General features: G+C 49.8%; 9 protein-coding genes across 9 annotated transcripts; 4 read left to right on the top strand and 5 right to left on the bottom strand.

Annotated features, from left to right (window-relative positions):
• Window positions 1-2,256: 2,256 nt before the first annotated feature.
• Window positions 2,257-2,629, top strand: JN550_011636 (uncharacterized protein; the record flags this gene model as incomplete). The annotated part of the gene is made up of 2 exons (XM_049310022.1): window positions 2,257-2,329; window positions 2,430-2,629. 2 exons carry the CDS (start codon window positions 2,257-2,259, stop codon window positions 2,627-2,629), a joined length of 273 nt encoding a protein of 90 aa, XP_049166386.1.
• A 1,047-nt stretch (window positions 2,630-3,676) lies between these two features.
• Window positions 3,677-4,207, bottom strand: JN550_011635 (uncharacterized protein; the record flags this gene model as incomplete). The annotated part of the gene is made up of 4 exons (XM_049310021.1): window positions 3,677-3,713; window positions 3,764-3,947; window positions 4,015-4,146; window positions 4,195-4,207. The coding sequence occupies 4 exons, from the start codon at window positions 4,205-4,207 to the stop codon at window positions 3,677-3,679; spliced, it is 366 nt and encodes a 121-aa protein (XP_049166385.1).
• A 3,406-nt stretch (window positions 4,208-7,613) lies between these two features.
• On the top strand, window positions 7,614-7,937 carry JN550_011634 (uncharacterized protein; the record flags this gene model as incomplete). Its single annotated transcript, XM_049310020.1, has 1 exon — window positions 7,614-7,937. One exon carries the CDS (start codon window positions 7,614-7,616, stop codon window positions 7,935-7,937), a length of 324 nt encoding a protein of 107 aa, XP_049166384.1.
• Window positions 7,938-8,165: 228 nt separating this feature from the next.
• Window positions 8,166-9,250, bottom strand: JN550_011633 (uncharacterized protein; the record flags this gene model as incomplete). The annotated part of the gene is made up of 2 exons (XM_049310019.1): window positions 8,166-8,219; window positions 8,279-9,250. 2 exons carry the CDS (start codon window positions 9,248-9,250, stop codon window positions 8,166-8,168), a joined length of 1,026 nt encoding a protein of 341 aa, XP_049166383.1.
• A 507-nt stretch (window positions 9,251-9,757) lies between these two features.
• Window positions 9,758-11,350, top strand: JN550_011632 (uncharacterized protein; the record flags this gene model as incomplete). The annotated part of the gene is made up of 6 exons (XM_049310018.1): window positions 9,758-9,985; window positions 10,037-10,164; window positions 10,237-10,441; window positions 10,585-10,660; window positions 10,720-11,193; window positions 11,253-11,350. The coding sequence occupies 6 exons, from the start codon at window positions 9,758-9,760 to the stop codon at window positions 11,348-11,350; spliced, it is 1,209 nt and encodes a 402-aa protein (XP_049166382.1).
• Window positions 11,351-11,885: 535 nt separating this feature from the next.
• JN550_011631 (uncharacterized protein) lies at window positions 11,886-13,493 on the bottom strand (the record flags this gene model as incomplete). The annotated part of the gene is made up of 1 exon (XM_049310017.1): window positions 11,886-13,493. The coding sequence occupies one exon, from the start codon at window positions 13,491-13,493 to the stop codon at window positions 11,886-11,888; it is 1,608 nt and encodes a 535-aa protein (XP_049166381.1).
• A 2,532-nt stretch (window positions 13,494-16,025) lies between these two features.
• Window positions 16,026-17,766, bottom strand: JN550_011630 (uncharacterized protein; the record flags this gene model as incomplete). The annotated part of the gene is made up of 2 exons (XM_049310016.1): window positions 16,026-17,412; window positions 17,477-17,766. 2 exons carry the CDS (start codon window positions 17,764-17,766, stop codon window positions 16,026-16,028), a joined length of 1,677 nt encoding a protein of 558 aa, XP_049166380.1.
• Window positions 17,767-18,989: 1,223 nt separating this feature from the next.
• On the bottom strand, window positions 18,990-20,621 carry JN550_011629 (uncharacterized protein; the record flags this gene model as incomplete). The annotated part of the gene is made up of 2 exons (XM_049310015.1): window positions 18,990-20,291; window positions 20,352-20,621. The coding sequence occupies 2 exons, from the start codon at window positions 20,619-20,621 to the stop codon at window positions 18,990-18,992; spliced, it is 1,572 nt and encodes a 523-aa protein (XP_049166379.1).
• Window positions 20,622-21,711: 1,090 nt separating this feature from the next.
• On the top strand, window positions 21,712-23,642 carry JN550_011628 (uncharacterized protein; the record flags this gene model as incomplete). Its single annotated transcript, XM_049310014.1, has 6 exons — window positions 21,712-21,906; window positions 21,968-22,382; window positions 22,436-22,839; window positions 22,893-22,914; window positions 22,973-23,164; window positions 23,212-23,642. The coding sequence occupies 6 exons, from the start codon at window positions 21,712-21,714 to the stop codon at window positions 23,640-23,642; spliced, it is 1,659 nt and encodes a 552-aa protein (XP_049166378.1).
• Between the last annotated feature and the right edge of the window lie 1,092 nt (window positions 23,643-24,734).

Genomic DNA, 24,734 nt, shown 5'->3' with positions numbered 1-24,734 from the left:
AACTTATTGCTAGACAATCATGTCAGTCTCCCCTAACATCCTCCTCCGCCGCCGCCACCACCATCTCCTCCTCCTCCTCCTCCTCCTCCACCGCCGCCACCACCATCTCCGCCGCCGCCGCCGCCGCCGCCGCCTCCATCTCCCAAGGTGGCACCCCCGTCAAACCCAACAAAACCACCAGAGGCGTGGTTATGGCGACGGGCCTTTCTCCTTGTCTTCTCGGCTTTCGCGCCGTAAGGGCGGGGCTGTTCATAGGTGCCCGAATCTCTACTCTGCACAATATCAATTTTTAGTGACACGTAGACGCTGACTCAATGATAGAAGAAGTGACGCACGCCAAAACACATTTCGATGGCCTGATATATCTAGTGCCTATTGTAGATGTAACGACTAGAGCCCGACCGATGTGATTCGATGAATAAGCATAAAACTCAGTTCGGCAGCATAAACAGCAACTCGATAATGTTGAGGTCACTGCCTTGGTGGGATCTAAGAGATAAGTTCAGGAAGTCAATTGATACAATACGCTCATATAAATCTGCTGCCAATATTTCTGCTCATGGCTAGGCTGAGGAAAGCCACATACGTAACGCTTCTGATAGTTGTTCAATGCCATGCTTGGCATTGGCTTATATTTGCTGTGCCACTTCCAGTGACGTAATAATTACATTGTGTGCGGCCGCACAGCCGTCGTCTGGTAGAACTCATGCTTCACATTACACAGCCTGATATAAAATAAAGAAAGATTCATCAAAATATATTTCTAAAGGGATCTTGTTACTTTTTTTTCCCTAGCTTTTTTGCTCCTCTGTGTAGCCTAAATCGTTTTGATCGACGCGCCGGAGATATTCTAACAGTTATCTTAACGCTGTTTTACGATGAAAAGAAACACTTAGACTTGTAATGAATAGCTTTATTCAGCTAAGCCCCCTCTTTCGCCCATTCTGCATTGATTATGTCTAGAGTCTCGGGTGACAGGTGGAGCGTACTCCAAGTTCGAAAGCTGCTTCTGGGTTACCAGCGACAACACAACGGAATTGGGTAAATAGAAACAGCGAAGTTTCGTAAAATTAATCTCCTAACGGTCTAGTGATTGTTTTTTAGTACCTTCGAGTCATACATAACATGAATGTCGTATGTACAAAGCATCTTATAATACTCTAAGCCTTATATGTTAATCTTTAAGCAAAACCTGGACTGAAAATCGAGGAGGATTTGTGATTTACTGGAAATGAATATCAATATGGCAATGCAATGTTTATTTTAAGTCCGCAGGCACGTAGTCATCGAATTGACTTAACTTGCGATAACTTTAGCGAGAGAATGTGCTTGCGTACACAGCAGCCAGGTCTGCTTCCCTGGACTGCGTGATCTACAATGCATATCTGGCGTTGTAATATACTTATGACCGTGGTTATTTCCTCGCCAAAGGGCACTGTAATTGCGGGAATGCATTTTTCGTATAGTTCGTCCTGCACAATCGGAAATCCGGCACGGGTTTTCCAGGGCGTTCGAAATATCCAGTTTGTTCGATTGAAGTCTATGGTACAACCACTGTCTCACAAATGGCAACGTAGCCAGGTAAACTGGGTTTTCCATTAAATAGTCAATGCCCGAGGGCTGTAGCATAATAACAAACATAGCTGTGTATGAACATGGACTCTCCTTCAATGGTCATGTGTAGGAAGAAATTTGATGGAGACAAACGCATAATGCCAAGGCAGCCAGTCTCGTAAGACTATCCTGATCTTTTGCTCCGTGCTTGAATCTACTCCCAAGTCCAATGATTTCATCCATTTTGTAGTTAGTACCTTGGCCAAACATGGTTCAAACGAGCTTCTGCAGCCATCGTAAGACAGCACTTAGCCTTAGCCAATAGGAACTATTGCTGCTACACATCTCACGAAAGAAAACCACATTACAGAATCGCCAATGCTACCTCCAACCGTTTAACAGGTATGTGTTAGGTAAGAGGTGCACCTGCTGCCACAAATGGTCCAGCCAGGGAGCGAGAGTCCTCTATTCGGAAAACAGGAATCGGACAAGCTGAGAGACTGATCACGATGCCAAGGATATAGATATGAAGAGATCGACGATCAATAAAGCCCATCAAAACGGATAGGGAGAGGTTCTATAAAGGGCTTGCCAGCTCCGCTCGAGTGATAGACATCTCCAGTCAATCAGGTTATACACCATTCTCTTAGTTCAGCAAGTATTCCTCAGAACATCTCGTATCAATCAACCACCGCCTCCAAAATGAAATTCACTACTATCATCTTTCTCCTCGCTGGCACTGCTGTAGGCATGCCTAACAACATCCTCTCCCATGGTATGTCCCTCACATCTCTGTTCCTAACATCCTGTCCATTTTATATTCTGGACCCAACCAGATAAGAGTGAGCGCTAACTAGAACTTCGCTGGTGTGAAGGCCGCACCAAGATTTCCAAGCGGCAGGACACAGTCTGCCCCGATCCTTTCGATGTGTGCCAGTACGCCGAGAGCGACGGCACCTGCACTATCGGCTACGAAGGATGCATCAAGAAGACCTGCAGTGTCTGCGACCCTTTGGATCTCGGTTGTGCTGGCTGCGCTGCGGGCAAGTCTTCTATCTTCAAGTGGCACGCTTGATGGCCTACAACTCTAGAGTCTGTTCACTAACACTTGCGACTTGCCCAGGTTGCACCATCTGCCAGTAATGCCGCCGAGTTATCCACAGACAGGAGCTGCACCCTCTCTATCTGCAATAGATTGGCTGAAAGCTGTTCCTTGGGCTTTAGACAATGATTAGGATGGAGAAAAATAGTGCGGCTGACTGGACACGCGAAATTCCATACACTGGTCGTATTCTTTGGTAGGGTGATATTTCTACCTTTCCTAGAGAGTACGTTCTCATACTCTCCTTCATTTCTTCGACGGACCGTGCAGATAGTCGTTCTTCATTAGCCTCATAACAACAAGAAAGAAAAATTTAGGATTTGCCCATAAATAATTGAACCCCAACATGTACGCTGGAAAGCGACTCAAAATGGAATAGACTGGCCTTTATGACTATCAGTTGGGTGTGGTTACGGCTTCGGGTAGCTAAAGTTGCGCACATGTGGATACTCAGTGGAATCACTCTACGTATTCCACAACATGATGGATCGAAGGTTCTGACACTTTAACACTGTTTAAGTATCAGTCCTTTCAATCCATGAGTAAGAATGAATCTTGGCACAGCTTTGGCACGCCATAACACCTGGGAAGATCAGTGCACAGTATCGTGTGGTCGAGGTTTATGGACAGGAGCATAGGAAGGGACCAGCTCTGTTCTGATTGTCGACGAGAATCAGGATCAAGATCGTATAGTACGTTGGTTTCACTATCCACGTACTAGCCCTAGATCGAAAATTGAAGTCAATCACCATTGTTGCTGGCTCAACACGTAGAGTCCTCGTAGTTGGAATATATCAGTATGAGAAATGTTAATGTAATGACCATGGCTGTTTCAAGCTGGATTCAAATGTCAGTTGCAACGCGTTCACAAGATCCTTGACTGTCGACAGGGTCTTTATTCGGATTTTATCACGACGCAATGAGCCGTGAGGCGAGCTTTTGCAGGGTCTGTATGTTTAACTTGCTTGTATTTTTACCAGCAGCGATAATTGCTATGAGAACCTGGAGAGGTTATCCTATCTAATAGTCCATGGACTCATGGCGAGACTGCGAGTTGCTGTGTGAATGTTAGTACAAGATACTCAGAAGTGAACAGAGGAATCCTACGGGTCGTATTGGTCATATTGACCGTACTGCTGCTCGTAGAGGTGCTCGGCCTGCTTCTTGGCCTCGTGCTTTGCCCGTTCTCGGTCCAAGGTGTCAAGACCCTTGGTCTCGAACAGCTTGTCGACCTCGGCACCAGCAATGCCAGCCAACATCTCCTTGGCGAATTGGTGCTTTACGGGTTCGCCTATCATAAGAAGTTAGGGCCAAGCAAAGAAAGAGTGAGCAATGAGGATCAAGTCTCGAACGCGTACCGTTGTTGCGTTGGCGATCTTCAAAAAGCTTCATGGCCTCGAATGCGGCACCCCCGGCAACGAGCTCGTGGCTGAGGTGTGATTCGTGGGGTTGACCATCGTAGATCTGGTCACGGCTCTCCTTGGCCTCACCTGATCACTATCAGCATCATAAGCTTCCGGTAAGGCAGACGAACCCACCGAATCCGAACATTTTGCAGATACGGGTAATGGAGCAAAAACAAAGTAGGTGATAGTGATAGTGTTTAGAGTCTTAAGGTTGAAGAATGAAGAAATTGGTACTGACGTCTTGAGGGGAAACTCTCCTTAAGTATTCTCTCCATGTCTATGATACCCCGCTTGTTACAGCGAACCATGGCCGATGAGGGACCTGCGTGCTATGAAATCATCGGGCTACACGTTTACGCAGCTCATTGAGCAATTGGCAACGATCTGGAGCCATGTGGGCTACTCACCTCAGGACGTGCGGTTAAGGGCAAGCATCGGCCGAATCCTAGCGGCCACCATTGGTGCAGAGGACCCGGTTGGATCCCTCTTACATTTGCCCTCTGCGAATCATGACGCCTCCGGGCTCCCTCAGCCCCAGAACTTGAGATACCGAGCGGTAACAAGCTTTCCAAGTTATGGATGTCGGCTACGCGGCAAGCTAGGCTAGGCGGCTAGTGCGAAAGGTCCTGAAAGCTTGTTTTGCTCCGCCGCGTTTACCCCTGAGCCACGATCGCGGCCATCATGAGCATAACATCTGGGATCAGGACTCTACCGAAGCATTGATCAGGGCAGGCTGTCAAACCATCAGCATAAAAGCGGTGCCAAGAATAGGAAATGTGACGGCGTTTCCGAGCTGGCATCACCTAAGATAAGGAGGTGGCCATCCCAACCCAACCCCAAAACATATAAGCGTGGAGTAACTCGACAAGACTACCCCACCCGGCCTGGCTGTTCGGCATCTTGGATGGGCCCCTGCTGAGCTGGACAAGCTCAGTCTCCCACACAAGTTGGACCCTGATTTTGTTGAAACAGCATGACAGATATGACAGGGTGTCCAAGAGCCACCAGTCAATTGAGAGTAGCACCTCAAGTTTCTGTCCAGGAGTGATTGGTAGCTGTTCGGTCTCCCTACTTCATCAGGTAACGCGTGGCCATCATGCGATCAGGGTTGACATCTTCACGCTGGCTGTGCATGAAAGAAGGACTAGCCAGGGTTAGTTTCCATCAAACATCATTCCGTCCTGTATTGATTCATGCGGGGCAGTGCGCCACTAGATCTAGACCGCTTCCGACCAGCTCTGAAACAGATGGGCGGCCTCAAGACTGCGCGATGAGAGTCCTGGGATAGCATTGCGTTGGACCTAGGAGAGCGAAGCACGATACAGGTAGGCAGAAAGCAACGCGGAGCGACAGAGGGTGATGCATCATGGCCTCTTGTGGGAGGTTCATGGCCGCTGTGTGGTATATGCTGCTGTTCAGGGGAATACTGTGACTCTCGATGCACGCTTGTGCCAAGCAGCAAGGGATATGAGATATAGAGAAGGCTGCATCACATTTGAGATCCGATGTCAATCGCAAATCTTCAGACGTCCCAGATGCGGATGCCAAGAGGCGAACCCGCGTCTTGGCAATGCTTGTTTCCATGTGCCCCCCTCTGACGGCTCCTTGGCGTGGGGATCATGGCGATCGCCCCTCTGGTGGGGGCCACGGTCTTTGCACCGTCAACATTACCATGTACTCAGTTTATTGATTGGCTTCAACATCCATCAGTCGGACTCCTCAGACTTCCATGATTTCGTTTGTCAAAAAGTGTCGGTGAGGGAAAGAAACCGCCGCTGGACTGCTGGTCGACGCCTTAGCCCAAGCCCGGCAACTTCCATGGTAATTTGTGGATCAGGGCGGATGGCACTAAGCGATGAGCGTGAACGAGGTCGGGCGAAGCTGTCAGCTAGCAGTGCCTTCTGTACATCAATGGCATAATTGAATGTTAAGCAGGGAAGTGCATAATTCATTCACAAACTCCACAAGACTTGGTAGCACAGGCTTCTTGTATCGCTGGTGCGTTCTTCTATCTAGCACTTAATGTAAACCCTGCATTGCACGAAGTCGCTGGAGGTTTGATAAAGCCCCGAGAGCGCATTGGTAACTATCAATTAAGCACCGTTCCTTCATAGTTCACTCCCCGCTTGTACCAACCTCGACCAGTGTTGAACAGATAGTCGTTGGAACGAAACCCGAACCGCAACGCATTCGGCTGATTAATCGTGTATCGTCTTTGTAGAGTTTATTTGTCCTGGAGCCTTCGACTCTTTGACAGCAGGAAACCAGGTTCGAAAGACTTCTGATAATTGAATTCCTCCTAAGACTGCCTAGCAGAGTGCCGAAGCTTCCTATGTCAAGATACGAGACCTAAGCAAGTCTAACCAGAACCCCTAACAGCGTGAGAGAGCCTGCTAAAGACGGCATTGCGCATGTCGAGCTTTCAGCAGCCATGGGAGCCCAAAGACTTCAAGTCGAAGAGTATTCGGTGCTAGATTATCACATGTATCTCTGAAAATTATTCACGGACCATTGAATTACTGCTCCAGCCCCCCCTGGTATTCCATCTCAACAGAGGACTTCCTTGAGATCCTGTATCCCTGATCGGCTCCCACAAGTGGCAGAATTACTAGAACACATTGCGATTATTAACCTTACAGATCAAGGCAATGTTCCCATATCCACCTGTCCTGGTCTTGGTCTCATACACCTGCGAGTCTACCACACTCAGCTATAAGATTTAATATTTTCGTACGTAGCATGTATAGAGTCAAACCGCGGCTTCTGTATGTTGTTGCTCAGCAAACCCATCACATCACATAGATGGCAAAGCACTATGTTCGAAACAACTTGGGCCTTCCGGGGATCGCAACCTCGTATACTGATACGAAAATGCTGGAAAGATGACAGTTTGACATTCATGACCATCATTTTCCGTTTATCCTTCTCCAGATGTTCCAGAAGTGCGTCCTGAGATGCGGTGGCTGTATTGTCAAGTGCTGTCTGAGTTGGTAATATTGAATCCGAGTATTGCACTAGCATAGAACCTGGACGGAAAATTCATAGCCATTCTAGCCGTATATTTCAAATTGTGTTCGAAAGATACATGACTACCATTCTAGCTCGACTCTCATACAAGCAATTTACGAATTCGATTACTGTTCTCACCCCACACGCGTATTGCTGATCTACTCTTTATGTGTGTGTGTGTGTGTGCGTGTCGGAATCACAACTACACGTTGACGGCACACGCTCATATCACATGTGTGTGGCTTTGGACCGCTGCGCCCTGGAGACAGAGGATGTGGGGCTTACGTTTCGTAAGTACCTATAAGCGAATAAGTTCTTACAAGTCGGGACTGGATGTGGGAGTAATCGCCGCCTTGGCGCTTCGTATTCAATGCAACGCCGAAATGCTGCGCCTCAGCCATTAACCATGCATGTATTGACCCAAATCTTTTATCACGCCCATTTGTAGCGCGCTGTGGTGTAATAGCTTTTGCTGTCTTACTGCTACAAATACACGGAAATCGCTGCTTTCAAACTGTAACATCTAAACAGGCGACTCTAGAATGGCTGACACAGGGAGTTCAAGAGTCGAACTTGAGCCTCCAGATTACGATTCTCTGTCCATCGCTCCTCCTTACGTCGATGTCGATACCTCTTCTCAGCAGCCCGGCGAGTCGAGCAGACACGCACCACTACCTGAAACGCGCAAGAAGTCATGGATGGAGAAATTGAAAGAGATGAGAATCGAAGACGAGAAGCGAAAGAAAGAGCGCATCCAATACGTTACACCACAAGAGGCTGATCGAATTACCGGTCTGCAGAGACGTAGAGAGGAAGAGAAGTACCAGCGGGGCAACCCAACCCTTGTAGCTTGGTTACTTTCTTGATCACGGAGGTTGGGCGCGGAGGAAGGCTTAATGATAGAGATAAGAACATGGCTTCTTTTGAAGGTGAATAATATGCAAAGAATTCAGGACAACCATGTTAAGTCTACCCAGGTACAGATTTCGCCATATTTCCCATAGTAATACAAATGTGTACCTCAACCAGCCCATAACCAACCATATTCTATGTCAAGACTTCTATACATACTTCTTGGGTATCGGATAGCTCAATTAAGCCCACAGTAACTTATTTCTTTGCGTATCCACAGCGTTGATCAATGTGTACTGCAAGAAAATCTGTCAGCATTCCTTTTGCGCCACTTGCGAAGTTCACATCGACTTACTTCCATGAACCAAGGCTTCCCCTGGCCAATATCGCCGATCCAGTTATCTTCATTGTTAACGGGCCTTAAACCGAGCTCCTCAAGCTCGGTCCACCATTGAATCCATTCGTGGATGTCCTTCGGAACGTGAAAATTTGTAGCACCAGGAAAGAGATGGATTTCAACCAAAAGCTGTCCGAATGGGATCGTGGAGGTGGTATTGTCATTATCGCCTGTCGTGCTCCTCAGAAATGCCGTGAGGGAGCTCAGAACGTCGAACTCAAACCCTTCAATATCCATCTTGACAATGTCCACGTAGTTGTGCCCATTGGCATGCATGAGATCCTGAACAGTGTAGAACGGCGGGTTGGATTTCTCGTCCGTTTTCTTGCCGAGTCCAGCCTTCTTAAAATGCGCCCTTGAGAGCTGAGAGCGGCGGATATCCTTAGCCCATGCGTCAACAGAATAGTCGTAGCCCCAGATCTCAGCGTTGGTTCTTTCCAGCAGACGAGCCTCGAAGCTGGAGTCGTCGTTTACGCCAAATGAGTAAACAATCAGAGGCGGTGCGATATTTTGCTCCGAGGATGGACCAGGAGACGTCTTCTCATAACGTGACATCCCGCAGACAACTTTGCCACCATCGCCCAAGGTGCCTACGCGTTCCATATCATGCGGACAGAAGAAACTGGGCCTTGCAAAGTCCCAGACATTGTATGGATAGATATATCCATCTGGAAATGTCCTGCCGCTACCTGATTCATCCAGCATTTGCTTGCGGTTCTCGATGGTCTGCTTCCAAAGTCTCTCGGCTAAGGCCAGCTTCTCATATAATACTGCACTGGAGCTGTATGACTCTTGCCACTGCTTGATCTCCCAGGCTGGAAGCATCCAAGTCGAATCTTTTCGCAATGCCCTGCTAGTAATAGATATAAAGAAAAGAATGACAGTGAACATAATTGTCGAAAGAACTAGACGACCCATGATGATAGACATTTTGACGTATATGGATTGAGAAGCGCGTTCCCAGTCGTGAGTGTACGGTAGATGCCTGCGTGAGAGGAAAAGGCTAAGTTCGAAATGAAGCGTGACGGTTTATATATGCTTTTGAGGTGACTGTGGTAGCCCAGCTTTCTTGAAAGAGGGAAAGGAGACAGACACCTGAAGTTGACAACATTTTGCCAAGTAGGGCCAAGGAGTTAATGGTGGAAACAACAGGAGTTCGAAAATTGGAGCAGAAAGCCAAGCCACCTGGGTTTCAACCCGTCAGTGCCACGAACAAGATACGAGACCAATAGCCCCATACCCGTCAACCCTCCGTCCTTGGCATCCGGGTCAGCCGGATTATTGAAACGCTACAGGCTTGGAGCTCAAAGATCGACAACAAGGTGCCTGAACAGTATACTGCACTGTCCTAGAACGTCACTATTTATTTGAATGGGCACATCCACGCTGCAGTGCAAACGAGCAAAAAACCAACTCGTTCAGACGCCTGGGTTCAAGATGAGCTTCTATCTGTTCAACCTCACGATGCTGATTGTGGTATTAGCCGTCGCAAGTTCCTGGCAATTTCTAGTCAATTCTAACAAACGCCGGCCATCTGGGCCACCTCTTCATCTCTTATCTGATCTGTCCTATCTTGAAGAGAAGGGCAGTCGATCTAAATTTTCTATATTCCGAAACCAGTACCTTCTGATATATGCATTGGCAAACCTCGCAGACTGGCTTCAGGTAAATGGGACCCGAGCAGCCTTTCGTGGCAGCCAGCTAAATTATACTTAGGGATCTCACACATATAGCCTTTACAAAAACACCCATGGGCTTTCCGAACCAACAGTAGCAGCTTTGTTTGCAACCGGCTTCTTGTTTGGTGGTATCAGTGGAACTTTCACCGGTATCCTAGCTGACAGGTTCGGGAGGAAACTCGCCTGCATATCATACTGTATCTTGTATTCCATATCATGCTTGACGACATTGTCCAGCAAGCCGGTGCTCCTATTCTTCGGTCGTGCTCTGGGAGGTGTTAGTACGACGCTACTTTTCAGCGTTTTCGAGACCTGGATGATCTCTCAGTATCGAGCAAGCGCCTTCCGGGAAGCCGAGAATCCGCTGGCCGACGTCTTTAGCGCAATGTCCATCGTGAATGGCATGGTTGCCATAGCGTCAGGCGTGACAGCCGAGATTCTTGTGAGTGTCACGGAGACTCAAACGGCACCTTTTCTGGCAAGTGTATGCTGTTTATCTCTTGCAGGTGTGATGATCTGGATGCAATGGGTATGCCAATCTCAAGAACTCTTCAATACCTACACAGATACTGACGTCGTTGAAAGGAGGAAAACTATGGCGACTCTTCTGATGGACAGTCATTTCTGACGAATCTGAAAAACGGCTCTCTGGTTCTTCCCGGTAGGGCATCGTTCATTTCTGCTTGAGTCTGGTGGTTTTAGAGGACTGATATATCCCAGATCAACGAGTGCTGTCTATCGCCGCCACGACGTGGGTCTTCGAAGGCTCCATGTACCTCTTGGTCTACTTCTGGTCAAACGCCATCATGTCAGCGCGCGATCTCTTGGGCACCTCTGAAAAGCCCCCGTTTGGTCTTATTTTCGCGTCCTTTATGTGCTCGATGACGCTCGGGTCTATGGCATTCCGCCAGCGCGAACATCTGCGAGTTACAGCAACCATTGATTCTTCGCAGGACTTTCAATTGGTACTTTCAACATCCGCTTGTTGCTTGATGGTCGCTGCCGTCACGCTGCAGGAGTCGATTTTGTTCTGGGCTTTCTGCTTGTTTGAGTTTTGCGTCGGCTTTTACTTTCCGACCATATCGTCTTTGAAGGCATCTTTCATCGTTGATGGGCATAGAGCTGAGACCTACGGTCTTATGAGGCTTCCGCTGAATCTTCTCGTGGTCACCAGTCTTAGTACCGTCCAGGAAGGTAAGAAGATCGCTGCCTTGAGAACCCCCATTTCACGCTCTGTAGACTCACGAAAACAGGAGCCGAGAATCGGAATATTCGCTTCATGGCCTGTAGCATTATGCTGCTACTTTGTGTTCTGCTTGTGCGCAAGCATATACATCGAAGGCCAAACTAGCAGGAATAGACGACGGCAATGCGACAAGGACACTGATACATACGGAATCTCAGACTAGAAACGCGGAGAGTTGGAGGGCCAGCGAGGTGGATGGAATGAGGTTGAATACGGGTCCAAGTGTTTAAACCCACGGTTTCGGAACCATGTACGTGTAGTATGTGGGGCAGGATGTTTGGAAGTCCTTGTCGACAAGGGTTGGGAGATAGTAAAACTGCGATCCAGTCTTTGGTTCCACTAGAAGACTTTCGTAAAGTTTACGGTGTCTCGCTTATCAACCAGTGACAGTAGCCGACAAGTAAATGGTCACTATTCTTAGCTTTTTCACTAGCCCAATTTACTGCAAATCCACCCGTTATCTCAGATCCAGAAGCCTTACAAGATAGGGTACGATCTCGGCATGCTGTGTTGAGACTCACAAGAGAGCTACAAAAGACGTATTGGATTGAATTGATTACACATACCATTCTATTAGTTCTATGAGACCAGAAAGTTGCGGAATTAACGCCAAAGTTCGAAGAGCGATATGTTGTTCTTCTCAACGTATTGATATTGCCTGCTCAATTTGTTTGGTGAAGGACACTAGAGCCGCATCAATGCAACGCCAGAAAAGATCGGCAACCACAATTGACCACCCAAGCATGAGCATCCATCCCACAAAAAGCCCAAGTATCCATTGAGATGTTGACTCATGGCCAATGCGTTCCCAAATTCGAGGCTGTAAGGCGAATCCGAGGGAATGCAGCAAAGGGCCGTGAACCAGGTACAGTGCGTATGATATTTTACCCAGATACTGAGCAACCTTCGTTTCAAACGGTCTCTTGATGATTTCATCCAGGCCTGAGCACCACAGGAGTATAATGCATGCGATACAATGCCAGAATAGATACTTGTGGCCATAGTTCGATGGTGTCCACGATGCCATTGTCTTATAGCCCGGGGTCACCTCACTAGCTTCGTCGGGAAACGACAACAAGTAAAGCCCTAGAAGCAGCCCCAATCGAGTAACGAGCGTCTTAGGGATTTCTTGATAGCTCTTTCTAGCAACTCCCCTGATTGTCGTGGGAGAGAGTGTAACCACGCCAGCCTGTCTGCTCGACAACGCAATATGCACGTCGGCGACTAGAGAGCCGCCGAGGAAGACCGCAACGTCCCACCGGGCCGAGAACAGACAGTACAGTGCAACCACAAGCGTGAGAGCGAAACCATAGAATACTCGAAGCCTGGTTCGGGAAACTAGCAACGCAAATAGAGCTATAGAGCTGCGAAACTCAAGGGGGATCGTCCATGTGTGAGGATCATAGTGGCTGAAATAAGGATTCCAGGTCCAGGGGTTGCTCCAATCCCACCACATGCGCGCAAAGTCACTGAGCTGTGCCAAAATTGTCGCTTGCTGAACTGGATGTTGCTCTGCTGGCCCGTGTCGCCAATCGCTGTCCTGGAAGCGGCGACCAGGCTCAAATGCTCCAAAGAAAGCCGCCACCATGACAAGAAACATGCTTGTTGTAGGTGGAACGTATAGTCTCACGAATCGTCGTAAAGTGAGCGAAGCAATCGACTTCTGTGACCCTTCCCAGGCATGATGCCGTATCTGTGACAAGTATCTATAGCTGAGGACATACCCGGAGAGGGCAAAGAACAGGACCACCATCGCCCGCCCGCGGTAGATCAGACACACGTAAGGGAGCTGGTGGAAGAAGTCATGCTGCCCATCTGGAGTCGGGGCGCCGAAGTTCTGGAAGATTGTGTATGTATGTGGGTAAAGAAAGTGAAAATTGAACACCACGAGGCAGGCGACCCCTCGAATGCCGTCAAGGAAGAGAATGGGCCGATGTCCATCACGAGACACTGAGCCTGCCGTTCCAGTGGTTGAAGGTCGTTGCATCCATAGGTGATGTGTGAAGCTAGGTGAAAGCGCTTTCAGCAAACAAAAGCCCCAGTGACCGAGGCTCTGCGCAAGCGACATGCATAGAGAGGACACCCGTTTTGATATGGCGGGCTTCCCATATTGTGCGCCGGTGAAGGCGGGCAAGCTTTCTTCGTAGTCGCTAGCCTCGTCGTCCGTCAAGTTGTTAAGAGTCCCTGGCATGCCATTGGATGTAAGCAAAAGGCGAATATCGCCATCACGTGGAGTGACAGTCTTCATTGTGCTGTATATCCTATGTGAAGTTGTCGTTGGCTGCGAAATCTAACAACAGCGACAGTAATAGAAATCTCATTTGTTTTCACCTATGTAGTCAACCCCCTTTCTCAACTGGCTTTACAGTCATCGTGGCAGTGAATTGCAGTTGCTTGGCCCCGAGCCTAGCCAAGGCTTGCCGAGAGATGTGACTTGTAATGAGATCAACATTTTCCATGGTTGGTCGAGGCCAATGGCGGCTCAACTTGTGGTAGTTGTTCGTTGAAAGACGCCGAGATTCTCCAAAGACGATCCTGCCCAGTTTAATCTTTGATACTGACAGTTCGCCTTCAAATCATCTATGCCTTACCGTCATTCGTTGGGTAAATTGAGCAGGTAAGAACAAGATGAAATCACCGTGATGCTTCATGTTGATGTTTTTTCATCCGCATGTGTGCTGTCAGCCTGTACAAGGTCTTAGCTCGGACTAATAAAGACCACAGCCAGTGAATACCGGACCTTGCAATTGCTCATACAAAGTTTCCGAGTGCCGAGTCATCAACACAATGACGCCGGCGCTTCAGCACTTGGCATTAACTGAAAAACGTCGCCGCCAAGCGATCCACTCTGCCCGGGCAGACTTCGTCTCAGCTCTCTCACGTTCATCTTGACAATCCAGGTACACACACGCCTTTTAGCCTTGCTTGTGTACACAGTATGAGATAAATAGGCAGGATGTATTGATCCGAGTCGATCGTTATGGCGCCCAGCTACAGCTCGCGCACTGCCCAACTGGAGCGGCAGCCCCGCGGTATACGGGACCCGCCAACACGAACTTAGCGAACGGAGCGGCAGGTCTTGAGAACGACCGCATATTTTAGGCTTGTGTAAAGTTTCACATTCGAGGCGCATTTGTAACCTAAAAGGACTAAGCACACTGGAACTGCGGAACGTCCCATAACTTCGTGAATTGTCGACAAGCTAGCGTCTCAGCAGGACCTTCAGTATCTACGGGTATCAGATTTGTCACACACTCCAGTAGCCCGGACAATCCTCCCTTCTCACTAAACACCAATCCTGAGGTTCCCTAGAGAGCATTTCTGCACAATAACCCGATTTCTCAATCTCCTGAACCCAGGCGTTGGTTTGTTGCACTGTTGGCACTGCTCCAGTTAGCAAGTACAGCAAGGAAAGTGAGCGGCGCTGGATTCCAACTTGTGACTTCCTTATCACACCAATGTTTCTGGTTCTCGGCAGGAAAAAGGCGGTAATTGAGTGTTGCTGCGGCTTGGGTGGCTGCCCTGGAGTATGATATTGATTCCATGTCGAGAAGGATGACTGTTGCCAAAGTAACAAAATGCCCCCTTTCAGGATCGTTGATTCAATGACTGGGACACCTATTCTTGTGAATGGATTGATGAAAGCTACAGATATAACATATTATACATTTCCTAGTGGCGAATTGATGTGACTCTTATCAATGATATGGCATCAACCTACGTCTTGCGTAATCATGCCGTCCTCGATTGCTTGTCTGTTTTTCCTCTAATTGACCCCAAGTTCAATGGTTTTAGAATTGGAGCTGAGATTTGTCAAATCCCCGACAAGAAGCATGACTGACTTCGAAAACCAGCTTTGGAACGTTCGTCCAATTGTGCCATATCCCGGGTGGTTGATGCCGAAACTTTCCATCACCAATGAAGTGGATATCAGGGGGGGCGCGCATCGCCGCATTCACATCCTATCCATGAGCTTTCCAATACGCGTCCCATCCTGGCCAGTTCATTGGCACACAGCCTGCCGGCATTGTTGGCGAGGGCCCATGTGGTAGCGTCAAAGATGTATACGTCAGCCGATCGCCAGGAACGAGCTGCGACTTGGCTTGGCGATCTGAAGAATGCGACTATCTACGACCCGGCCTCAAAAGTGCGGAGTGAAACTTGAAAGGCCATGGAAGCAAACACGGGATGCCGAGCCGGGGAGTACGGAGTCCTCGAGGCCCAAGGATGACTGTTCTGTAGTGCTGTCAAGATCAACCCCTTTTTGACCCTGTTTGTCTATCTGCTCCAGAGTTAACCTCATACAAGCCGAATCTTGCATACTGTGCAGCTTGTTGACACGTGTTGACCAACATGCGAATGTATTTCGTCTTCTGCTTTCTGCCACGAGGTCCAGTATGGAAGGTTGACTTTTCAATTTAGCTAGGAATTCTATCTATTATACCATTCGGACGGATCCCAGTGCCAAAAGAGTTGCCGCTGCTCTAATCTCATATCGAAACACTCATCTCTGAGTTAAACAGTTAAAAACCCAGCCTTGCCTAGTTTACACCATCTATCCAATGCCGTGAATGCTCTGCGAATGCAAGACCAAAAGATTCAAACAAAAGAAACATCGGGATATCATATGGGTTCTAGCCGTGCGCCAACTTGAAGTGTAGCTGATACAGGGCAAGATGATTGTTGTTCATGTGAGAGCCTTGCACTTAATCGTGACCTCCATCCTGGGCAATCAACAGGTTCAGCAAGAGGCCGATGCTACTGCGGCTCAAGACTTCAATCAAGCCGAGGCGGTTACCACAGCCTTGACGGCCTGGTCATTGGAAACCTGTGGCTCGATCTCATCCGCCATCTCTGATTCCTGGGCCTCGACTGCTGTGGTGTCTGACTTGGTGGCTCCAAAATCGCCGACCAGATCGCCCATACCGACAATGTCGATCCAGCTCCAAGCTTCTACGCCGCTGTTGCCACTGCGGTCGAAGATGGCCTTGTCGTCCTTGATTCCGTCATCTAGGCCCTTGTTTCCGGCCGACAGTCCTTCACCGCTGGCACCCGCTTTACCCACATGAGTGCCGTCGACGAGATCGCCAACCCATGTCCTCGCGATAGGCACATCATTGACCCTGAGGACCTGGAGGATCGCACGGAGGTTGAGCCTGAGTGCGCGCTCCGGCTCCTCGGAACCAAACACCTTCTTCGTGAGCCATGGGAACAAGACGCCGAAGTCGGATTGGTTGAGGTGAGAGGAGTGCTGCACGTAAAAGAAATTCGGCTCCGGGAGCTTGACACCGCTGTGTCGCTCGTAAGCCGTAGGCTCGACCACGTTGGCAGACGGCTCCGGAGATAATACACGGGCTGTGGCGTGTAGGTGTTCCTTCCATTTGAAGAATGCCTCGGACTCGACGGCGAGCAGGCCGTTGCCTCCAGGTGCAGATGGGCTGTCCGCATAGACCGGCAGAGGGAGGTTGAACAAGGCTTTCGCACTCTTTGCCAACAAAGGAAAGCACCACATATCAAGGAGAATGGTCACGTTCTTGCAAGTCACCTGCTTGCATACTGAAGACTCCCGGGACGGAATGTAGAGGGGTGTTTCCATGGCTGCTACCTCGGGAGAGCCTGCGTAGTAGACGGATTTCAGGAACTGTACCATGGTTGCAGCCCCAAAACTATGTCCAGCGAAAATAATGCTCCCAGGGTCGTGAACGTTGAGTTGATTGACGAATTGGTCAAGGGACGGAGTGCTCGTGTTTAGATTAGTACGAGCCAACCCTTCATCGATCCCCAGGATGGCATCGTGAATCAAGCCTAGCTCCCAAAGCCTGATTCGGAGCTGTGCTGTTCTGGCTTCATGTACTTCCTCCGTAGCGTCGTGCGGTATTCTCTGATACGGTATGATTTTCCGAGTATTGCGAATAAAGTAGCGGTTCTGTTCTGAGGGTATCCGGACGAATGACGCAACCGCGCTCCCGTCACGGTGCTCGGGGCATATGACAACCACTCCATGGGACGCCAGAGAGCCTACGATCTGTGAATAGGCGTTCCGACTGCCACCGAGTCCATGTGAGAATATGGCAGTTGGCCATCGCTTATTCGGCGTGTCGGGTTCTAGGATCGGCGCATTCTTGATAACTGGGATCGTCGTATAGTGGAGATGTCGAGGGAGGAAGCTGATGGGGGCATCAATTAACATTTACTGTAGGTGCTTCGCAAGGACTTGGAGCCAAGACTTACGATACTGCTTCGGCGACCAGTGTTCCAACTCCGAGAAACTTGATGTACGCCGATAGGTGGTTCCGCTGGGGCGCAGGAAGCCATGTGATCTTCTTTCCCTTCGAATCTGGCTGGGCGGGATAGAAGATGCGAAACTGCACCGTTTCGATGTCGACGCCGTCGGGCGCGGGCGCAGGAGACTCGAGCTCGGCCACCGGTATCTCGACGTCCACTGTGCCCACCTTGTATGGCCCGGAGTATTCAGAGAACCCAGGCACTGGGTTCAGTTTGTTCAGGTAGGACGCCGCCATCGCTGCGCAGTCAGATCTGGTTGGCTCGGGCTCGTCTTCGGAGTCTCAGCTCTCTGTGTTTCTCTGGGATCGTCGCAGCTCTGTTCGCCCAGCTATTTGGCAATGCCAACGAGCGGCCGTCCGGTCTTTCGCCCCGAGTCGTCCGCGGGAACTGCTCGGTCGTATCTGAAGCGCAATTGAATGTCGCCTTCGAGTCGGCGTAGGAGTCAAAGGAAAGAGGGCTGCAACGGCAGGTGGATGATTTGATGCGAGCTGATGCTTCGTGCCACCAAGAAAAGCACAGCCTCAGGGGGTCTTCTCAGCTTGCAGCAACGGGCGACGCAGTCAATGGCGGCAAACGCGAAGTATCGTGTGAATGGAAGTCTATTGGGTATCGGAACGTGAATATCACAGTGCTATCATCAGGAAACGGAAAATACAGAGGATGCTGAAATGTATCTGTTTGGGAAGGCAAAAAGCTAAAGGCAAGGACTTCTCAACGCGCGGCTCAGCCGGCTTTTGCGACCAACGGCATTGTTGGCAACTGGTCTTGTGTCCAATTGCTTCAGTCGGACTAACGTCATTGACGCTTCTAAATTTTGCTCGGTCTCCAAACCGGAATAGCTCAGGCCAGGTTTTCATCGGGCAGACAGCACCGCCCGAAAACATGACAAACGACACAAACGTCTCGCAATGTTCTTTCTATTTTGCCAGATGCAATTCTTCAGTAGGAAATGCAAATCCGTAAGAGCAGAAAACGAGCATGGGTGTAAAACCAGCGCGGCACCGTGGCGATCACTGGGAGTCAGTCCCGGGAGTTGAAGGGTTTGGTTTGTTCCTGGGCCTGCGGCCTGGACCGAGGCCCCGGGTCGTATCTACATCATCCCACATTAGCGCAGCCCGGCCGTGACAGGGACGTCAGGGAGGCCCCACGCAACGTCCAGACCCTGAACACGGCCGGGAGGCCTACGAGGGAGACAAATTGAGGCATTGCCTGCAGAACTTGAAGCCCAATTACGAGATACCTGGAGGGGGACAAGGTTCAGAGTCGCGCAAGACCAAGAAGGATGGAAACAGTTTGTTTGGTATTGATTCGTACTGGAACAGTGGTCTACGGAGAAATGAATCCCACCAAGTCTAATTCTGTTATATGGTGTGCTCCCAACTCCTTGACTATGCCTCTAGGTAGGTGACAAAACGCGACAACAGACCGTGCCCTCGGGCAATGCTTCCTATCACGTCTCCTACTGTGTCCACTCGCCATCAACCTTCTCAAAGTTGTCCAAGAAGCCCTTGAAGAACTTGGCACCCAGGCCGGGGTCCAGCGCGCCAGTGGTCGCACGGATCGAGTGCATGCTGAGCTGCGGCATACCGGCATCCGCTGACCTCACGCCCATCATGCTGGACAGCGAAGGGCCGACGGTGCCGCCGCTCCTCGAGTCGTTGCGGATCATGAACACCTGGGGCGTGCAGTCCGAAAGCTCGCATACGCGTGTCAAAATGGCCGTGGAAACAGCGTCGGTGGTCATGTGGCCGTTGCTGTCGGCGCAGATGACAATGCCCACGTTCAGACGCGGTGCGTGGTCGTCGAGGTACTTGGAAACAAAGTTGGGGTTGACGGCATGCGTGACGTCTGCAGACACCAAGAACGAGTTGGCATATGTCCGGCCAACGACGCTGGGACCGAAACTCTTGCCAGCCTTCTCTGATAGCGCCTCGACAGAGCGCTCAATGACCAAAGGCATGAAGTTGCCCTTGGCACCCTGTCTGAGAAGAGAGCCAATCTCCTCATCGTCGAATAAAGCGACCAGCTTGATGGTTCCCTCGCCGTCCTCCAGCTTGGATCCAAGGAGACCCTCGAAAGCGCCCCAACTGCAGAGCTTATCATCAATGCGGCCTCCGGTGATGAACTCTTTGTCCAGACCGGCAACGGTTGCGGGCTGAAGATCAAAGAGCTCCAGTTCCCAGTTTATGATCTGCGAGTAGTCCGTGATGCCCAGCTCCTTGGAGATGACTTTCACCAACTTCGGGGGTTGGGTGGCCACGAAGGATCCGGCAGGGCCAAGGGCCTCGACCGAAGGCGCGTCGGCAGTGGGATAAAGGTCGGAGTTGTCCAGACCAATGACGGGAACCGTCTGGGTTTCCTTGTTATTCTGGCCGAGCATCCCGACGCCGAAGTGAGGCGCCAGGGTCGGGACCTTGGCTATCGGCCAATCAAGCTTGACGAGCTTGGTTGACGTCTTTCCCGACTCGTCGCGGACAATGACTCTGCCGCCGATGCTCAAGTCTCTGTCCCACCACGTCTCGTTCAAGGCGCCAGCGTAGGGTGCTACTCCGAGCTGGAGGTAGCCTTGCTTGTTGGGCTTGCTGCTGACGGGCTTGAGCTTCGCGGTCAAGGCATCGATGTGTCCAGCGATCATGGCAACGCCATTGCCCGGCTTGTATGCCTTGCCGACAGTCCATGCAATGATAGTGCTGCCGTTTCGGGTAGAGAAGTACTTGCCGCCGGGGACAATCTTGTCGGACCAGTCATCCCGTGATGATAGCTGTTCTCCACTCATCAGTTCAAGTCACATATACCGTAGCTGCTTGCTGCCGTTTCTGACCTCGGTGTAGCCTTGCTTTGTTGCCTTCCTCTTGAAATAGTCTACTGCGTGGAAGACGGTTGGGTTTTCCTGTAGGAAATCGGTAAACGGCTTAGTGAAGTCCTCTGGCTTCAGATCCTTGGCTTCGACGCTCCGGGGCATCTCTCGCGCGCTGGGCAGCGAAGTGGCGGGGGTCGAGGGTGTTGCGCCGGTACTGTTGGCGAGAGCAGCCATGCGCAGAGACATGTTGGAGCTGCGCTGGCGCAGGAACTCGGGGGTGTGCTGTGTCATGCTTCCCGCGTTATATGTGGTAGTAGGTGCTCAAGCGAAGGCGCGGTGTTCGAAGCAAAACAGTCGTTTGGATGTGTAGGTACAGGTCAGCGAGCTCGTGATGTCGTGGCAGGTCGAGTCAACACAGCTCGCGATAAGGTCTTATCAGCATTGGCGCATCGTTGCCAGGGTCATCTGGCCACCGCCCGCCCCAATTCTGGCCGCTAAATTTGAGCCGAGCTGCCTATCTCGGCCTGGTTTTCGCCGATGAGTCTGGGGAGAACAATGACTAGTAGGCCTTCCAACTTAGTAATGTCTATGACATGACAAGATTAAATCATGTCACTAATATGGAGTGTGTGGATTGTTCCACAACGGCTCCGAAGCTCTCTCTCACGGATTCCCTAGCAGCCATAGTCGGACCACTACCACAGCACTTCGGTTCGTTGTCTTGGAGGGCATCGTTCTTCATGGCAATGTTTTCTCAACAAACTTCCGGGTTGATTCCAAGCTGGCGCGGGATAGCTTGGTACTCATCCAACCCACTGCTGCGGTGTTGCTTAATAATTCCAAAGTGCCTAGGTGCATAGTAGTGTCGCTTGAACATACCTCATCTTCGTAGGTAGAGCTGCAGTGTGCATCTGGGTATACTCTTAGCGCTTACCTCAGCGCTGCTCAAGGCAATGCATCGATACGAGCCGACAAATGGGATCACCCTAGGTCTGTTCAAGTCGTTGCGGTACGCGACATATGGTGCTCATTACGGCAAGGAGTGGCATGTCACCTCGCATAAGTCATACATGCACTGCCCAAAGCGGCCAAGAAACCTCACGCGTTCACAGGGGTTTCGTTGGAAGAGGCAAGACCTGCCACATTCATCATTTGATACTGAAGCCGCATATTCGAGATTTCTGCTCATTCCATATTCTGCTCACAGTATGGCGCACGCGCGGGCTAACCCTGCGTTATCCCGGGCCGTCCCCGGCCTCACCATTGCTTAACGTGTGCACCACACGTAGAACTTTGGTCAGCATTGCATAGGCTGGTTGCTTTCTGATTTCCTATTCTTCTTATCATCATCAGATAACGTGTAAACATTGCCTTGCTGAATATGGATATTGCAACTTGTGTTGGCCTTGCTTCGGTTGAAGCTGCAGGATTGTCTAGACGCACAGCTTGGCTCACTGTACCACCGTTGAAGGTCTTTCTTGGCCTTTTCGTGCTGCATTATGTGATAATCAAGATCTATCGGTTTATCCTATATCCAAATTTTGTCTCTCCCTTGAGACATGTTCCTGGACCCAAGGTTCGTACAAGCAGCTGATTTGGGGACATCGACGCGGAAAGTCTGATTCCGATATTTGCAGAATCTCAATCCCCTCCTTGGACAAGAGTACAACAAGTACACATCGCCATCTCCGCTTACATGCTCACTCGAGTGGTCCAAGAAATGGCCAGACGCGCCCTTCATTCGATATCTTTCTGTCGCAGGGAAGGAGGTCCTTATGTGCAACAGTATAGAAGCGTATAAGGCCGCCCTCCAGACACATTGCTACGACACCATCAAGTCACCGTTCTATTCCAAGCTGGTAAAGGAGATATCCGGTGTCGGCCTGCTCTTTGCCGAAGGGGACTATCACAAGCAGCAGCGACGATTGCTTGTAGGCCCGTTTTCGGTTCCGAACATGAGAAAGATCCTACCGCTTTTCCATGACAAAGCCCGAGCCCTTGCAGGGGTTTTTGACGACAAAATTGATGACAAGGGTTTTGGTTCACTTGAAGGTAAGCTGCACTAAGTAATGTTAGTATGATAGCTTATATTGATCAATGTGAAGTGATGTCTCTTTTATCCAAGGTCACACTAGATATAATCGGTGTTGCTAGCCTCGGCGTCGAACTCGAAGAACTATCAGGATCAGGACCGGGGTTTTCGCAGCATTATCATGAATTACTCCACCCAGGCCTACTGGGACGCCTCATTTGGATTACCAATGCATTCGTTCCAATCCGAGGATTCCTACCACTAGAAGCGAACCGGAGATGGACAAATTCGAGATTGCAAATACGTAGCATGCTACGTAGACAGATTCGGAAGAGAGTTCGTGAAATGGACGAGGATATCACTCAAGCTTTTCCGAACAAGGACCGAGATCTGTTGACATATATGCTTGAGGAGGCGATCTCACACAAGGAGGAGACAGGGGAGATTCCCTGGACTGAAGACGAGCTTATTGAGCATGTCAGTATTTCCCCCCTTCCTGGTAATGAGACTAGACTAAGACTCCTACTCAGTTGGTGATCTTTACGGTTGCCGGTAAGTGCATTCCTTGCAAGACTGCTGCTATCTGGAATGCGACTGACCCGGATGACAGGGCATGAAACTTCAGCACTCATGCTTACATGGGCTTTGTATGCTCTGAGTACCGATCCGGCCATCCAGAGTAGACTGCGCGTTGAGATTATGGAGCTTCTCGAAAAGTCGCCAAAGCCAGAGTATGACGACCTTGCTGGCTTGGCATTGCTCAACAATTTCTGCCGCGAAGTTCTTCGAGTCTACAGCCCAGGTGCGTGTCCATCTCTCAATTAGACCATTTTACTAATACAATAATAGCAATGATTGTAACCCGTGAGTCCATAATAGACCTTGTCATCGAAGGGCAGTACATCCCAAAAGGAATACAATTGGACATGCCGCCGTCCGTGATGCACTTCCATCCACGCATATGGGGCGATGACGCACACACATTTGACCCCGACCGCTGGGACAATCTGACTGGGGATGCAGCAAGTCCTTACGCGTGGGAGCCCTTCATTCAAGGGCCAAGACAGTGTCCTGGGAAGAATTTTGCCCTGATTGAGATAAAGGCTATACTGGCAGCGCTCATAAGTAGATTCCGATTTATCGGGATTGAGAAGTACGATGGCAGTGGAAAGTTGATGACGGATGAGGAAGCCAAACTTGGCCATGGGGTGAAGCCAGAAAACCCAAGTCTTACCTTTTCCCCCATTGGAGGCTTGACAGTGAGATTTGAAAGGATCTGAGGAGCGATTTACAGAGAGAATCTGCTTTCTTGTTTCGCCGATTGGTGAAACCTCTCTCTGCCAGAGATCATCGCATAGTTCTATTACCCAGTGGGTAGTATGGTACCATCGACAGCCATAGTTTCGTAGTAAACTCATCCGACCTATCCACCTTATAACCTGCTTCTCTGCGTGCGACATGTAACTTCTTATATTACGTGAACGATCTGACGCGCCGTTGACGATAGGTGTAGCATTGATCCATGCCAATCGTCTTACAGAATCAGAAGCAAGGGGGTTGATTTAAGAAGCAGAGGAATTCAATTGAAGAACATTGAAGAACTCTCTTGCTATCTGACGTTTGCCTTTCAGCATGGGCCTTAAGTTCGCTCAACCAAACTATGACCGTTGTCTCCCTGGCACAACTTAATTAAATCACTTCAGAAGACTCTTAATCACAAAACTTCAGACGCTGTGAACGGGTTTAGCTCGCCAAGATTTCAAGTGCTGCCTTGAATCCCTGCCTGGTGTAAGCGAGACCGATATGACTCACAGATTGAATACCGAAGCAGGCTCTATATGGACGCAAATAATAACAACATACGCCGCACAACAACTTCAGGCCAGGTAGCTTAATTGCATAAAGCATTCAACGTCTCAAGAGAACGAAACATGTTGGTTCAAACCCAGCCCTGGTCTATACAATCAATCTCTTTTTTGCTGGTTGGCTCCTTGCAAGCCTGGCCTTGGGCACCATGTTTGCGGCAGCCTAGTGTATTGATTCTCACGGTGAACTGTCGTAAAATTACATGCGGCGGGCCGAGAACATGTTTCGCAGAGATGCATGGCGACAAACGGCTGCAATTTCAGCCACGGCTTCATGGCTGCTACTTTGTCAATGCAGCTGACTATTTGACTAGAGGGGAGGCGCTCTATGCTCGTGTCGCTCAGAGTGTCGCACGTCCTTTAAAATTATGGAACCAGCGACTTCAGTGTGTGGAGTATAGAGAAACAGTTCAGTGATATGGTTGTCATGCACACGGAGGCGTCTGGATGTGTACCACCCGACAACAAGCATCATACGCAGCGAGATCCATGGCAGCGGACCTATTC

Source organism: Neoarthrinium moseri (genome assembly GCF_022829205.1).
Source record: "Neoarthrinium moseri strain CBS 164.80 chromosome Unknown scaffold71_Wmoseri_CBS_16480, whole genome shotgun sequence".
Lineage (NCBI taxonomy): Eukaryota > Fungi > Ascomycota > Sordariomycetes > Amphisphaeriales > Apiosporaceae > Neoarthrinium > Neoarthrinium moseri.
Note: the sequence above shows the minus strand (reverse complement) of the source record. Positions and strands in the feature narration are given on the sequence as shown.